The 17,411-nt window shown below is 40.2% G+C and overlaps 1 protein-coding gene across 12 annotated transcripts in view; it reads left to right on the plus strand.

The window, feature by feature from the left end:
* The window catches only part of LOC138760114 (protein prune homolog 2-like), a 134,884-nt gene extending 118,953 nt beyond the window's left edge, over window positions 1-15,931 (plus strand). For 3 of the 12 annotated variants that reach the window (XM_069930502.1, XM_069930531.1, XM_069930542.1), the window contains 2 exons: window positions 6,071-6,172; window positions 10,908-15,931. In XM_069930502.1, the coding sequence (XP_069786603.1) occupies window positions 6,071-6,140 (70 nt within the window). In that variant the 3' untranslated portion in view covers window positions 6,141-6,172; window positions 10,908-15,931. Of the gene's footprint in view, window positions 1-6,070; window positions 6,173-7,604; window positions 7,648-10,907 lie in introns of all 12 variants that reach the window. The other 9 variants (XM_069930519.1, XM_069930533.1, XM_069930524.1 and 6 more) reach the window with 7 other exon arrangements.
* Window positions 15,932-17,411: the final 1,480 nt, after the last annotated feature.

Below are 17,411 nucleotides of genomic sequence, written 5' to 3' on the forward strand. Positions count from 1 at the left end.
TTAGCAGCCTCTTCTTTTCTCTTTGGCTTGGCTTCGCGGACGAAGATTTATGGAGGGGGTAAAAAGTCCACGTCAGCTGCAGGCTCGTTTGTGGCTGACCAGTCCGATGCGGGACAGGCAGACACGATTGCAGCGGTTGCAAGGGAAAATTGGTTGGTTGGGGTTGGGTGTTGGGTTTTTCCTCCTTTGCCTTTTGTCAGTGAGGTGGGCTCTGCGGTCTTCTTCAAAGGAGGCTGCTGCCCGCCAAACTGTGAGGCGCCAAGATGCACGGTTTGAGGCGTTATCAGCCCACTGGCGGTGGTCAATGTGGCAGGCACCAAGAGATTTCTTTAGGCAGTCCTTGTACCTTTTCTTTGGTGCACCTCTGTCACGGTGGCCAGTGGAGAGCTCGCCATATAATACGATCTTGGGAAGGCGATGGTCCTCCATTCTGGAGACGTGACCCATCCAGCGCAGCTGGATCTTCAGCAGCGTGGACTCGATGCTGTCAACCTCTGCCATCTCGAGTACCTCGACGTTAGGGGTGTGAGCGCTCCAATGGATGTTGAGGATGGAGCGGAGACAACGCTGGTGGAAGCGTTCTAGGAGCCGTAGGTGGTGCCGGTAGAGGACCCATGATTCGGAGCCGAACAGGAGTGTTGGTATGACAACGGCTCTGTATACGCTTATCTTTGTGAGGTTTTTCAGTTGGTTGTTTTTCCAGACTCTTTTGTGTAGTCTTCCAAAGGCGCTATTTGCCTTGGCGAGTCTGTTGTCTATCTCATTGTCGATCCTTGCATCTGATGAAATGGTGCAGCCGAGATAGGTAAACTGGTTGACCGTTTTGAGTTTTGTGTGCCCGATGGAGATGTGGGGGGGCTGGTAGTCATGGTGGGGAGCTGGCTGATGGAGGACCTCAGTTTTCTTCAGGCTGACTTCCAGGCCAAACATTTTGGCAGTTTCCGCAAAGCAGGACGTCAAGCGCTGAAGAGCTGGCTCTGAATGGGCAACTAAAGCGGCATCATCTGCAAAGAGTAGTTCACGGACAAGTTTCTCTTGTGTCTTGGTGTGAGCTTGCAGGCGCCTCAGATTGAAGAGACTGCCATCCGTGCGGTACCGGATGTAAACAGCGTCTTCATTGTTGGGGTCTTTCATGGCTTGGTTCAGCATCATGCTGAAGAAGATTGAAAAGAGGGTTGGTGCGAGAACACAGCCTTGCTTCACGCCATTGTTAATGGAGAAGGGTTCAGAGAGCTCATTGCTGTAACTGACCCGACCTTGTTGGTTTCGTGCAGTTGGATAATCATGTTGAGGAACTTTGGGGGACATCCGATGCGCTCTAGTATTTGCCAAAGCCCTTTCCTGCTCACGGTGTCGAAGGCTTTGGTGAGGTCAACAAAGGTGATGTAGAGTCCTTTGTTTTGTTCTCTGCACTTTTCTTGGAGCTGTCTGAGGGCAAAGACCATGTCAGTGGTTCCTCTGTTTGCGCGAAAGCCGCACTGTGATTCTGGGAGAATATTCTCAGCGACACTAGGTATTATTCTATTTAGTCGAATCCTAGCGAAGATTTTGCCTGCAATGGAGAGCAACGTGATTCCCCTGTAGTTTGAGCAGTCTGATTTCTCGCCTTTGTTTTTGTACAGGGTGATGATGGTGGCATCACGAAGATCCTGAGGCAGTTTACCTTGGTCCCAACAAAGCTTGAAAAACTCATGCAGTTTGGCATGCAGAGTTTTGCCGCCAGCCTTCCAGACTTCTGGGGGGATTCCATCCATACCTGCTGCTTTGCCACTTTTCAGTTGTTCGATTGCCTTATATGTCTCATCCAGGGTGGGAACCTCATCCAGCTCTAGCCTTAGGGGCTGTTGAGGGAGCTGGAGCAGGGCGGAATCTTGGACTGAGCGGTTGGTACTGAAAAGAGATTGGAAGTGTTCTAACCATCGGTTGAGGATGGAGATCTTGTCGCTGAGGAGGACTTTGCCGTCTGAGCTGCGCAGCGGGCTTTGGACTTGGGGTGAGGGGCCGTACACAGCCTTTAGAGCCTCGTAGAAACCCCTGAAGTCGCCAATGTCCGCGCTGAGCTGTGTTCGTTTGGCGAGGCTAGTCCACCACTCATTTTGGATCTCCCGGAGTTTGCGCTGAAGATGGCTGCATGCGCGACGGAAGGCTTGTTTCTTCTCTGGACAGGACGGCTTTGTAAGGTGAGCCTGGTGGGCAGCTCGCTTCTTTGCCAGCAGCTCCTGGATTTCCTGGCTGTTTTCGTCAAACCAGTCCTTGTTTTTCCTGGAGGAGAAGCCCAGTACCTCTTCAGTGGATTGCAGTATGGTAGTCTTCAACTGATCCCAGAGGGTTTCAGGGGACGGGTCCGTGAGGCGGGTTGCAACGTCGAGCTTTGCTTTGAGGTTTGCCTGGAAGTTTCCTCTCGCTTCGTCTGACTGCAGTTTTCCAACATTGAACCTCTTTCTGGGGGCTTTATTGTTCCTGGGCTTTGGCTTGAAGTGAAGGTTGAGCTTGCAGCGAACCAGCCGGTGGTCAGTGTGGCATTCCGCACTAGGCAAGATCACATAAAATCATTGTCAAAATAACTGCATGTGCCTTGTCACCCACACCTTACCCCTTTGTTTCTCTCTCCCTCTCTTTATCAACTGCCGCTGTTTATTATCCTTTACCTCTCCCTGGCTCACCAATCCATTACTGAGTCTGGTCCTATTTCTCCCATCCTGTGCTCATTATCTCAGCTATTGCACCTTTTCCTATCAGCCCTGATGAAGGGTTCTGACCTGCAGCATTGTCCTTTTTATTCTCCCCCCATGATACTGCTCCGGATGGAGTTCCTTCACAGATTGTGTCTTGCCCCAGGGTCAGCATTAGTAATATAATTCGTTGACTTCATTACAAACCAGAGAAGAAATTCTGTATCTTAATAACCTCTAAAACTTGGTTATTTTTGTCCAGAATGTACTTTATATCACTCCTAAGATTTAGCTTGCATTGAATTAAGTGTAATTTGCATTTCAAGACAACTTAAATACCTGGTTGAGTTTTGAGTTCAGTTTCTAAGTACAAAAGCCTCTGAACTGTAAATGTAGCTAGCTGGCTTTCATATTGTTGTAAGAAAGAACAGATGGTTTGCAAAGGATTATAAAATGCTTATGTACATGGAGTTCTCATCTTAAATTAAAAATAAAAGTGTAAAAAAAATGCTTGCAAGTGAGAGAGCATGATGGATTAATCTGAAGAACAGAATGAATAGCTATTAAAATGTGTTTCTGTTGACATTGGAAGTGAAATATTTGCATGTTAATGCCGAATGGATTTACTACAGTGAAAAATATATTATCATAATTACACATGCTTAGAAACTTTTTTTTAATTAAGAAGGGATGTATCGTTTTAATAATTGTGCAAAAATTCCCTTTTGAATTCCTATCCTTTGGAGAATTGAAGCAGCCATTTTCTGCCACAGTTCACTAACTGTGTTGGAGTTATTCCCTTGACATCATTCATAAAAAGTATACAATATTCATTTCTTCAATAATGACTGAAACCAGTATAAAAATCTGTACCCTCTTCTTCTTAGTCATAGTCCCAAGGTCTCAAATCCTCACTCAAGTTAATTAAGGTGTCCATGCAGGGACATCCATGTTCTGTTCTCATTATTGAATGATCAGCAGCAGGTTGGTTTGTCTGTGAGCTTGCAAGAGCTTTTATATGGAGAGATGCATACTTCCGATCTCAGCCTACATAAAACCCCAAGCAGTGGCATGATGGAGCTCCTCAGGGCTCCTGAGGTGATGCAATTGCAACGAGCAGAGTTGAGGAGGTGTATGACCAGTCATTCTGCAGATTCATGTTCTTTCTACTCACTGCCTTTCTCAACCCACTCACAGATGTCACTTGAACAATTTACACTCTCCTTCGTGGCAAACCTGATGCCTCCATTAGAGTATACTCTAAAATACAATCCTGCTTTCCAACAGTCAGTTCAAGAATCACGCAGTCGCTGCAGGCTCTGGATATTGCTGCTCTTGCAAAATATACTGTGTTAATAAAGGGAAAAAAAGTGTATGTTAACCTGATGATAGCTTTAAAAGAAAAATTTCACTAATTTTATAATTTTCTTTTTCTGGTTCCCTATTTTGCTTGCCAAATATGGGAGCAATCTATTTTCTTAAAAAAACGTTCTTATTGTTATTACTTTAAGTAAGGCTGTAAACAAATAAAGAGTGGCAGATCCCATGAACAAATGGACAATATATATTGCTTTATCATAGTCTTTTTAACTAATTGAATTTATAATTCAATATATAACATTTTTAATACTTAATTAAAACATTGAGACTTCATGAAAAATAGAACATGAATCCCAGAACATGATTAATGTAATATCAAACCACTTTAGCTGAAAACAGATCATTTAATTTGTAAATTAATTTGTATGTCAAGATATATTTAATTGCTCAAAATCTAAACTAAAAGGAAGAAAAGATGGAAAAAGTTCATTGTGATCTCAATCATTAAAGGGTGAAAAACTACAGCATGATGTTGTGCAGAGGGACTTGGGAGTGCTTGTGCATGAATCGCAAAAAGTTAGGTTGCAGGTGCAGCAGGTTATTAAGAAGGCAAATGGAATGTTGGCCTTCATCGCGAGAGGAATTGAATTCAGGAGTAGGGAGGTAATGTTGCAACTGTATAAGGTACTGGTGAGACTGCACCTGGAGTACTGTGTCCAGTTCTGGTCTCCATATTTGAGGAAGGATATACTGGCTTTGGAGATGGTCCAGAGGAGGTTTACTAGGTTGATCCCTGGGATGAAGGGGTTGACTTATGATGAAAGATTAAATCATCTAGGATTCTATTTTCTCGTGTTCAGAAGAATGAGAGAAGATCTTATAGAAACATATAGGATTATGAAGGGTATGGATAGGATAGATGTAGGAAGATTTTTTGAGCTGGCCGGGGAAACTAAAACGAGAGGACACAGTCTCAAGATTCGGGGGAGTAGATTTAGGACAGAGATGAGGAAAATTAGTTTTTCCCAGAGAGTAGTGAATGTTTGGAATTCTCTAACCAGGGAAGTGGTTGAGGCTGCCTCATTAAACATATTTAAAATTCGGTTAGATAAATTTTTACATGATAGAGGAATTAGGGGATATGGGGAGAAGGCAGGTAGGTGGAGTTAGGTCATAAATTAGATCAGCCATGATCGTATTGAATGGCGGAGCAGGCTCAATGGGCCATTTTTGGCCTACTCCTGTTCCTACTTCCTATGTTCCTATGTAAAACCAGTTTGCTGGATAAACCTAACTGGTCAGGCAGCATCTGTGGAGTTGCAAATAATTTGATGATTTAGGTAGACAAGAATGTTCTGATGAAATATAATTTGAGGATTGAGAATGTTTGCTGATGTTCATTTCACTCATTTATTTCTTGTAAGTTGTGAATGGAAATAACCCAAACTTATTTGCATTAAACCTGAGGCAATATTCAGGCTTTGGCTGATGAGTGGCAAGTAAAGTGGCAGAAGTGTCCATACAATAATGATCTCCGATAAGAGAGAATCTACCCACCCATATTCTACAAAAGCATAGTCAATATTAATATCTTGGAGCTACCATTGAATGAAAATCCATCTGGACCAACCATATAAATAGCATAGCTGCAAGAGGAGGCCAAAGAACAGATGGTGACTGTCTCACCTCAAAACACCGCGATAGTTTGCAATCATTATGCAAAATCAAGAGCATGATGGAATATTCTCAACCTGCATAAATTTGTCCAGCGCCAATAATTGCAAAGAAGCTCAACACTCTCCTGGGCAAAGTGTCCTATCAAACACCCTAAATATTATTTGCACCACTGGCATACAGTCGTTGCAGTGACTATCATTGCCAAATGCCCTGCAGTAATTCACCCGATACTTAAGAGTTTTTGGTTTTGGAGCTTTGGTCTATCATCAAGAAGGATGAGGGCACCAGGTTCAAGGGAATGCCACCACCTGCAGGTTGCCCTCTCAGTCACACATGATCCTTACTTGTTATTTGGTGGCTCTTTGTCGTTTCTGGGTCTAAATCCTGAACACTCTATTTAGCAGAATGACTACATTGGGTCAAGGAGATGATCGCCACCACCTTCCCAAGGTAATTAGGGATGGACAATAAATGCTGAAGCCCAGATCACAAAAAAATAAAAGGTGACATATTTTATGGTCAATAATACTATTCTCAATGAGACTCTAGAAACATGGTTCGCTAGTGACCAGAGCCCAAACATGCACTTACTGCTTGTCTAAAAGCAATTTATGATTCATCTGGAGGACAAAGTTGAAGCTCTTTCATTTCTTCATTCTTCACAGCCTCAGCCTTCAACAATCTGACTCGCTCCCTCCCTCTCTCTCCCTTTCTCCCCTGCTCTCTCTCTCTCTTTTTGTCAATTTAAAAGGGAAATTTCAATCTTGACACCATTTAAAGATTTTTTTTTAGAACAAAAATATATTCTTTTGGTTTTGAATTCGACAGGTTCTCATTTACAGTAATCTTGAGCAAATCTCTTTCTTTCCTTCAGTCCTTTTGCCTCAAAGAAATTCAGGCACTTTTTTTTTCTTGTCTGCCAGTCTCCTCTTCCTTTTTTCTTGTTTTATACTGTTGCAATCAAACACCACTCTCATCTGTTGTCCAAATGATTCGACTTTCCTCCCTAAGTCCCAGGCACATCCAAGCACTCTGTAGCTCACACCTTTATATCTACATTTATCACACACAGAGCAGGTTGCAACCATTCAGCTTTCTCCTCACCTCAATTTCTGTTCCACCCTCTTCCTTTCATCATCTTGAGTGCATCCTTCTATTAACAGCTGTCCTGCATTGGAACTCGTGTGAAAATTAATGCAAAATACGATTGAGGTGATTGATCCTCTAGTAATGAACCATAACCTCCTTCAAATCTTATGCAATAAGTAGTCTTAAGGTGGGGGGGTTAAAAGGAAGAAAAGATGGAAAAAGTTCCTTGTGATCTTATCATTAAATAAAACTCCAGAGTAAACTCTAAATTGAGTTTAGCTCCTCCTTCAATGTCCTGACAGGTCTGAATGAACAATCATAGGGGAAGCTCACTCATGGTGTAAACTCGTAGTCGTAAAAATATTAGTGGTTAAGTTCCTCTGGCATTTTTGTGTATATTTAAGCACAATACCTTAGTTCTCCTGCTTATTAAGCATTTTAAGTTGGGGAAGAAATATGCATTCATTGCCCATTAGGCAATTAAACTATGATCTGAGTGGAATTCTCAGCAGGCCTTCTTTGAATTTTGATTGGTTTCTATACATGAAAGGATTACTTCAGAATGGTAAGTGCCAAAACATTAATTAAACTACGTAATGATGAGCACCTGACTTCATCTTTGTTCTGAAGAAAATGCTCAATTTTGATTGTATTTCGTGAGAAGAACATACATGAAATTGCATAATTCACTTATTTCTTGATTTCCACTGTCAGAATCTTATTATGAGCTCTATTTCAGAATTGTTCAATTTAATTAATTTGTTCTCATACATGTTGAAATGCTGAATTGTCTTATTGTTCCCTTTGTTTTTATTGGTACATTTATTTTTGTCACCATAAAACCAGCAGGTTGTCGATTGAATCAGAAGGCATCTTCAGATGAACCAGTGTAAGGATAGTTGAAAGTTTGGAATGAATCATCTCCAATATTTTGTGTTCAATTGCATGGATGTACAGATGTTTTGTGCTGTTACGTTATGTATTGTGAACTTGTTGGCGTAAACCTCATAAATAATTCTGAAACATAATATTCTATTCAATTTTTGCATATTTCTAAAGCCTTTTTTCTCTGAAATCCAGACTTCTCTTTTATTGGGAAAATTATATGCCATATATTTGTGAAAAAATTCATAACAGCTTTTCAGTTCACCGTAACAATATCTTATGTGACCTTTTCATTATTCAAAACTTTCCTGTTAGTGAATAGATAGCAATGTTATCACATTTTGTTTAACCTGTTTGAAGGGTAATGTATTCAAATAAATGTGTCTTTAACCATTTAAAGAGCGGAAACAGGCCATGTCGGCCTTTCGAGTCCGCACTGGTTCACTAGAACAACTCCACTAGCTCAAACCTCCCGCTCTCTGCCAATAACCCTCCAAATCCCTCACCTCCATGTACACATCCAACCTTCTCTTAAATGGCGCAACTATGTAATTCGGAAGTTCATTCCATTCTGCCACCACTCGCTGAGTGAAAAAGCCACCTCTAATATATCTCCTAAAGTGTTGCCCCCTTACCCTTAACTCATGGCCTCTTGTTCCAACCTCCCCTGCCCTCAAAGGAAAGAGTCTGTTTATGTCTAGTCTATCTATTCCTAAATACCTCTATCAAATCCTATCTCAGTCGTCTATGATCCAATGAATAAAGTCCCAGTCTCCTTAATCTTTCCCTGTAATCCAGATGCTGTAAGCCAGGCAACATTCTTATAAACCTTCTCTGCACCCTCTCCACCTTATCTATATCCTTTCTATAATTTGGAGACCAGAACTGAGCACAGTACTCCAAACCTGGCCTCACCAATGCCTTAAACAGCTGCAGCATCACCTCCCAGCTCTATACTATGATTTATGAAGGCTAGCATACCATATGCCTTCTTAACCACCCTGTCTACATGGGAATCCACCTTCAGTGAGCTCTGTACCATAACCTTCCCAGGTCCCTTTGCTCCTCTGCGTGCCTCACTGCTCTCCCCTTAACTGTATATGTCATATTCTCGTTATTTTTACCGAAATGCAACACCTCACACTTGTCTGCATTGAATTCCATCTGCCATCTTTCAGCCCACTCTTCCAAACAAACCAAATCCTTCTGTAATCCAAGAAAATCTACCTCACTATCCACCACTCCCCCTATTTTCGTATCATCCACATATTTGATTACCCAGTTAACCACACCCTCCTCTAAATCATTAATATAAATGATAAATAACAAGGGACCCAGCACCGATCCCTGATGCACCCTGCTTGTCACAGGCTTCCAACCTGACATACAGTTGTCCAGCATGACTCTCTGCTGTCTATCTCCCAGCCACCTCTGAACCCATGTCACAATCTCTCTAATTCTTAGTGACTGAACCTTCCTTATTAACCTTCCATGCAAACCTTATCAAAAGCCTTACTAAAATCCAAATAGATCACATCAACCACTGTACCTTCATCCACTTTTTCTGTCACGTCCTCAAAAAACTCACCACCGAAGTCAAACGTACTAGCCGATAATTACTTGGCCTACACCTACTGCCTTTTTTGAACAACGGAACTACATTTGCAACCCTCCAATCCTGTGGTACCACCCCCTCCTCCAGTGATCTTTGAAAAATCACTGTCAGTGCCCCCGCTATTTGTTCCTGGCCTCCCTTAAAGTCCTGGGAAAAATCCCATCAGGACCAGGAGACTTATCCACCTTAACTCTCGCTTTACTGATCCCTATCCTTTCCATAACTAAGCCCTTTGCCTCTCTTATCTCGTATAGCCCAATGTCCCTTTCCCTCGTGAATACGGAAGAGAAAAAAATTGTTCAATATTTCTCCCATCTCATACAGTTCCTGACATAGTTCACCGATCCCATCATCCAGTGGACCTATTCTATCCTTAACCCTCCTTTTACTGTTCACATATCTGTAAAAACCCTTAGGATTCACCTTCGCCTTATGAGCTATGGACACCTCATACCTTCTTTTTACCTTTCTAATTTCCTCTTAAGGTTCTTCCTGCAATCTAAGTAATGACCATACATCTCCTCAATCCTTTGTTTTTAAATTTGGTATAGGTCTCCCTCTTGTCCCAAGCCAACTTCTTAATTTCACCAGAAAACCATGGCTCACTCGAACCTTTAGTCTTTGGCCTGACTGGAACATAAAGATCCTGTACACTCAAAATCTCACCCATATTTCCCCAAAATTCCCCCCAAATTTCCTCTACATCCTTTCCGGCAAACAGATCAGCCCACACAACTCTCTGCAAATCCCTTCTCATTTCTCCAAATCTGGCCTTCCCCCACTCAAAGACCTTCAACCTCAGAACCAACCTATCCCTTTCCATCATTAAGCTAAAGCTAATGGACCCATGATCACTGGATCCGAAGTTCTCTCCAACGCTTACCTCCGTCACCTGCCCCATTGCATTCCCAAACAACAGATCTAACACCGCTCCCCCTCTAGTTGGTGTCTCAACATATTACTGAAAAAAGCAATCCTGAACACAATGCATAAATACTAAGCCATCCTGCCCTTTTACTGACTGCGTTTCCCAGTCTATGTTTGGAAAATTGAAATCCCCAACCAACACCACCCTATTTCTACTGCACATCTCACCTATTTCCTTACACATTTGCTCTTCTAGTTCCCTTTCTCCATTTGGAGGCCTATGTTATACCCCCATAATAGTAACCTCACCCTTCTTATTTTTCAGCTCTACCCACACTGCCTCCCTCGACGAGCCCTCCAGTCTATCTTGCCTCAGCACTGCTGTAATATCCTCCCTGACAAGTAATGCCACACCTCCCTCTCTTCATCCACCAACTCTGTCACATCTAAATTTAAATATTGGAATAGATTTGCACTGTTAGAATAGGCAGTCTATAAAATTATGGGATCTGCATTCTGTTGTGCTTTCCTTTTGGTAACTTGAAATCAGCACCAGTAACAACTATTTGGATTTTGTATTGTTCATCTCGGTAGCTTTAACACTAAAAATGAACAAAATCTGTCATGATCAATTGATTACCAGGCTTAGCTATAATTAGCGCAATAATTATTGAAGTCGTTATGAATTTTTCCCTTAAAATCGATTGTGGAGGATAAACATGCTTCTATTTTATCATTGCTGCAACCATGGTAAAACTCATTTCTGATTTTGTTTTGCTCAGAGCTGAATCAACACTTGATAAACCAATGGAGTAATCCATCAAACATGGAGTACCATCTGCCACCTATTTTGTTTCTGAGTATTATGTCGTTCATGTTTAAGAAGAGTAACCAGTGCGTCAAAAATTGCGACAAATCGTTGTGATTGTGAATAAGATGTCATGAAGAATATTGTGTTGAGTGGCAATAATATGCATCTACTTAAATGTTTATAACAATACATTTCAAAAGAACACCTCTTAATATTGCCATATTAAGGAAAATCTTATGATGCCTAACTAAACTGTAGTGCCTCCTTTCATTCCACCACCCTCCCCGACAATTACTCCTTCACTCTCTTTCCCATTGAATATCACTTTGTGAGATTTAGCCCTTTAGCACTTTTGCATGAGATCACAGACAGGAGAATGCCATGTGATATTTTGAGATTGTTTCACTTTGAAATTGAATAATAGAAGGGGAATTGGGAAATACTTGTATGAAATCTTCGAAAGCCAATGTAAAAATGTGCTTGAATTTCTCCTGACATAGACCGCATAAAATATGTTTTAGAAGTTTTGTCATGCTGTCGTCATGTAAGTCTTTGTAAGTTGAATGGGGGTGATTTATGTTAAACTCATAGCTAAGCAGCAAACAACAATTGCATTCTTGTTTAAATACTTTACAGCGTAGTCATTGCAAAGTCACTTAATTTTACCTGCTTAATTGCGGTCATTGTATCTCAGTATTATTCATCCTGTTTCCTGATCACATGTAGCTTCTGGCCCTTGCTATTCCACAACTACTCTGCAATGGCAGTCGGTGAAAGGGGATGTAAATCAAAGGTTCAGTTAGAAAGACCACTCTAAACTAGCATTCCATGAAATTGTATTCGTGTAAGTTAGCTATTTTTCAAACACATCTTTGAATTAAATACATACATTTAAGTGTAACTGTGAAGTTCTAACCCTATTCAATTCAGTCAATGCATGATTTTTTTTACTATTATTAAAATCACCCAAAACAAAAGTGATGGTCTTTTTGCAGTTTTTCTGAACTTACTGTTCAAATCGTTCATCAATCTGACTTAGTTGTGTATCTTCAAAGATTTTCATTGCTCAATCTAACTCGTGTTACTCTTGAGTTAGCTGCAGTATTGAAGAACAGCACGATAACTGTGGTTAAGTAAGGAATTGCTATGTTTCTTCAAGCCAACAAGGAATGTTTTAAAAAAATGCTGGCTGTGCCAGTGATGACCATATCTTGAGCTACAGACATCCCTTTTGTTTCCATTTAACTTGAGATTTTTGTAAATAAAAAAGGAAAAACAGGATGATAAGGCATAAGTGTAGAATTGGACCATTTGGCTCATTGAGCCTACTGCTATTTGATTCATGGCTGATATATTTTTTCCTCTCAACCTCATTCTTCTGTCTTCGACCTGTAACTTTTGATGCCCTCACTAATCAATAACATTAACCTCTGCTTTAAATATATCCATTGATGGCCTCCATTAGGCAGCAAATTCCATAGATGCCTAACCCTTTTGCTGAAGAAACTACTTATCTTTGCTGTTAAGGAATGTTCTTTTATTTTGATCCTCTGCTCCTTGACTCTCCTACTACTGGAAATATTTTTTTCTACATCCACTCTATGTAACCCTTTCAATATATGGAATGTTTCAATGAGATCCCCCTCATCCTTCTAAACTGCAGTGAGTACAGACCCAGAGCCATCAAATACTCCTCATGAATTAAATCTCTCATTAATGATCATTCTTGTAAATGTCCTCAGCCCCTCTAACTCCAGCACATCCTTCCTTTTGTACGGGGTCAAAACTGCTCACAATTATTGAAATGTGGTCTGACCAATGTGGTCTGACTAATGTCTTTGCATTAGATTCTTGCACTTCTATTCCAGCACTCCATATGTCTTCCTTAACAGGAAATCAAACTGCAAGTTAACCTTTAGAGAATCCTGCACTGTGACTCCCAAGATCCTTTGGACTTTTGTCTTCTGAATTATCTTGCCATTTGCAAAATAGAGTACTTTTTTTTTAAATTCCTTCAACCAAAGTGCATGACCATACACCTCCCTACTCTGTATTCCATCTGCCATGTATATGTCCATTCTCCCAACCTGTCTAAATTATTATGCAGATTCCTTGCTTCTCAAAACTACCCGCCCCTAGCCACAAATCCATCAATTCCATCACCTAAATTATTTATATATAAGATGAAAAGCCAAAACCAGCACTGCCGAAACATTAGTAGTCACCGGTAGCTGGCAGGAAAAGGCCCCCTTCATTTCCACTCTCTGCTTTCTGCCAGTCAGCCAGTCTTCTATCCATGCTCATACCTTTCTTGTAATACCATGTGCTTCTGACTTGTTGAGCAGCCTTGTCAAAGGCCCTCTGAAAATCCAAGTAAACAACAGTCACTGATTCTCCTTTGCCTGTCCTACTTGTGAGTTCCTCAAAGACTTTCAAACTGATCGATATATCAAAATATATTTGTGATTGCCAAACTTAACTACTCTGATTTTTGTGGTTATGTTAAGATATCCAAACTGAATTTATTTTTGTCAGTAGTTTCACCTTTACATTTCCTAAGAAATAAGTTAATATTACAAATGATTGAATATTGCTGGATATTAATGTTCTCCTAAATGTTTTTGATCAATTTTACCAAGGGAAGAAATCAAGTGCACAACAACAAAAAATTCATAATCATGTTCAGTAGCCATACAAATAGGAATTTTTTTGAGATTTATTTTACTTGTAGGAAAGCTTTCAACAGGGATATGAAGTTGTTAGATACAGCATTAATAAAAGTCAAATGTCTGCTTTCAAATTTAAAGGCATCTTCTATAAAATAGATTGCAACTGCTCATGTGCTTTGAACTGCAAAGCAGCATTTGCACCATATACACAAGGCAAATTAAAATTTGGAAAAGCTTCTTTTCTTTCATGTCTAGTATACAAACCTGTTTTATTAATTCCTATAATTTGGACAGCCTGGTTAACAGATAGCTAGTGCAATGCTTTTACAGTGCAAGCGACCCAGGTTCGAATCTGCCACTGTCTGTAAGGAATTTGTACGTTCTTCACATATCTGCTGGGGTTCCTCCGGGTGCTCCAGTTTCCTCACCCTTAAAACGTATGGGGGTTTTAGGGAGTTGAAGGTTAATTGGTGTATTGGGCACGGGCTTGAGAGGCAGAAGGGCCTGTTACTGAGCTGTACATCTAAATTTAAATTTAAAATCTAAATGTAGCCAGTGATACCTGTAGTTTGGCATTAAACAATTAATATACTTTCTCTTAAATATCTCAGAATTCTTCTTTTCCTTTGGAGAAATAGCCTGAAATTAATACCATTATTAACGTGGAGCAAAAGGGTGTCCTGAAAATATTAGTGAGCACAGAACAGTATGTTTTATTTGTTCATTTTCTTGCCAAAATATTTTACCAAGATATATATACCATCTCTGAAATCTCCTTCAATGCCAGTTGCCAGTCATTTAGTATGACGTGCCACTGACTTACCCTTTCAGATGGACAATTTATCTGCACCTGGTTTTGTTCCATTTGAGATTATTTTCTTAAATATAATGTTATTCCTTGAGATTTCTATGATGCTATGCTACCATTCAAAAATCTGAAACTACTTGTACGTTGGGAAGGGGATAAATGAGAGAGGCTGCAGGTGATGGAAAACTGGAGCCACACCCAAAACGCTGGAGGAACTCGGACACTCAGACAGCATTTATGAAAGGCAATAGATGGTTAATGTTTCCAGCTGAAGCCTAATTCCTGATGGAGAGTTGGTGCCTGAAAAGTTGACTATCTATTGTTGTCTATGGATGTTTCCTGACCCGCTGAGTTCCTCCAGCATTTTGAGTGTGTTCCAAATACATATGAGGTTGGTTTTCTTGTTTTCATTGTGAAATGTCTTAATCCGTGTTCATGGCCAACTCATTTGCCACAAGATTCTGTGATTTTTTTTAATCAAATCTCTCCACGTTATTCCTGTGAATTAAAAGTTCATGGGTGAGCTTCATATTAATTATCTGATTATTATAAAGCTGCATCACAATTAATAAACTATTTTTTTATTATAATGTATGTTTTGAAGAGTTCAAATTCCAGTCTTTGGCTAAATTCTAAATACTCCAACTGACGCTGCTGCAAAACACTGAATTTCATGACTTGTTCATGACAATAAATCCTGATTCTTCTGTGTGTGCAGGTTGTGGTCATCAAATTAGTGTAAATATGAAAGACGATAACATGTTTTTATTGTATCACAACATTAATGTTAGTTCATAACATTCCTTAATTTTTGGTTGAAAATAATTGAAGTTAATAATGACAACCAAGTTGCAAATTGCCTACTATTCCCTGAAGTATTTTATTTGGATTTTCATTTGTCTTAGTGACTTGCTCTGTGATTCAGCATTTCTGACTGGGCTATTTTATTTGGTGAATCTGCTCTTTATCAGGTTTATAAACAATCTATTGTGATTGCAAAAAGGACAAGTGACTAGCATTCTCATATTTTGTGTCTGATTAGTGGCATAGAATTTGAAAATTCAGGTTAATAATAGTCAATTTAATTGTGATTTTATTTGAAAGTAGACTTATCTTTATCTTTTGTGACATGGAGATATCTAATTTTTTTTTAATTAAGTTTTCATATATGTTGATTTTATGTCAGGGATTTAAGATGCTCAGCAGTTGAGGAGATTTTCATGCAGTTTCACCAAAGGAAGAAATAACCCCTTGTATGTAGCTATATGCACTGCTTTGTCCAGCTGCCACAGTAAAGTGAAGACCAATTTTATTGGTGCTCTTAAAGCACGATTCATTTGAAACATTAATGATGTGCTGCTCTTTAATGTTAAAACAAATGTAAAACTACATATCCTTTACAAAAAGAATGGTAATTTGGACTATTAAAAACTGTGCTCTCCTATCTGTTGAATGTGTTTGTTTCCTTGTGTGACTTTAACATGAGTCGACTATAATAAACAGTTACTACCCCTCAAACATCAGAGTCGTAAACAACAGACTCAATCAAGTCGTCTCCTTTATTTGTTGTTAATATATAACTACTAATGTAGTGCACAGTAAAGACGAGATAGCGTTTCTCCAGGTCCATGGAGCAGATTTTCATCAATACGAATTAAGTACCACGATATGCTAGTACACCTATGTTCTATGAATTGTAGAGCCTGATGGCTTAGGGATAAAAACTGTTGCACAATCTGGACGTGAGGGCTCAAAGGCTATGTTACCTCCTTCCAGATGGCTAAAAGGGAGAAAAGTTTATAAGAAGGGTATGTGAAGTCCTTCAAAATGTTATTTGCCTTCCACATGCATTGCGTTTTGTAGATGTCCGTCATGGTAGGAAGAGAGACCTCAATGGTCGGTCCACTGACTCTACTATCCTCTGCAGGGGCTTATGGACTGAAATGATACAGTTTCCAAACCAGATGGTGATGCAATTGCTCAGAATGCTCTCAATACATCCTATGTAGAATGTGGTGGGATTGGAGGGTGAGAGATGAACTTTCCTCAGCCTTCACAGGAAGTAGAGTCGCTGCTGGGCTTTCTTATCTATGCAGCTGGTGTTGATGGTCCAGGTGAGATTCTCCACTAAGTGCACACCAAGAAGCTTGGTACTCTTGATAAACACAACAGTAGAGTTGTCAATGGTCAGTGGGACCTTTACACATTATTACTGTGTAGCGAGGTCACTACAGTTAGGTTATAGCCCTAAGGGTGTAGCTCGAATCCACAGAAGAAAGACACACACCAGTAGAGTGTATTCGACACTGAGTTTATTCAGTGGCAGCTCTGCCTTTTATAGTCAGCTCGGCCGCATCACCACCGGGGTGTGGCTTGAGTGAGCCAGCTGCCAATTGCTTACTTCAAATGCCTGGGCCCCAATTGGGCCCCCTGCAATCCACCGGTGGTGATTGGCCAGTTTCATCACTCTGCCGGCAGCCTATGGAAATAGGTGTTTCAGCCCACACATGCTTTGCCGGTCGCCACATTTGATGGCCATTTCCTGTGTCGGCTGAGCTGCGGGCCACTTCAACAGAATATTTTTTTCTGCATTTGCACATTCAGTTTACATTTCTTTCCTTGCTTACATTTCTCTCTCCTTTAAAAAGTATCTTTTTCTTGAGTACTATTTATCTTGCCCACAGGAAAATGAATCTCAGAGTTGTATGTAATGTTGTGTAGATATTCTGACAATAAATTTGAACTTGAACATAATAGACAATTAAAGAAATGCCAATGCTGTGAATGGGAGTCACAGGAAATTGCACATGTTGGTGGAATCAGGGACAAGGCTGTGTCAGTTTTGAGGAAAGATTCTAACCCAAAACATTGACATTTCTCCCAAAGCCTCTTTATTTCTTCAGATGATTGATTTTACTTCACTGTGAATGGGAATGTCATGGCTGGTTTGATAACCACAGCTCATTTTCACAAATGTCAATGACTTCATTTACTTTAG

This window comes from Narcine bancroftii, chromosome 1, assembly GCF_036971445.1.
Source record: "Narcine bancroftii isolate sNarBan1 chromosome 1, sNarBan1.hap1, whole genome shotgun sequence".
Classification (NCBI taxonomy): Eukaryota; Metazoa; Chordata; class Chondrichthyes; order Torpediniformes; family Narcinidae; genus Narcine; species Narcine bancroftii.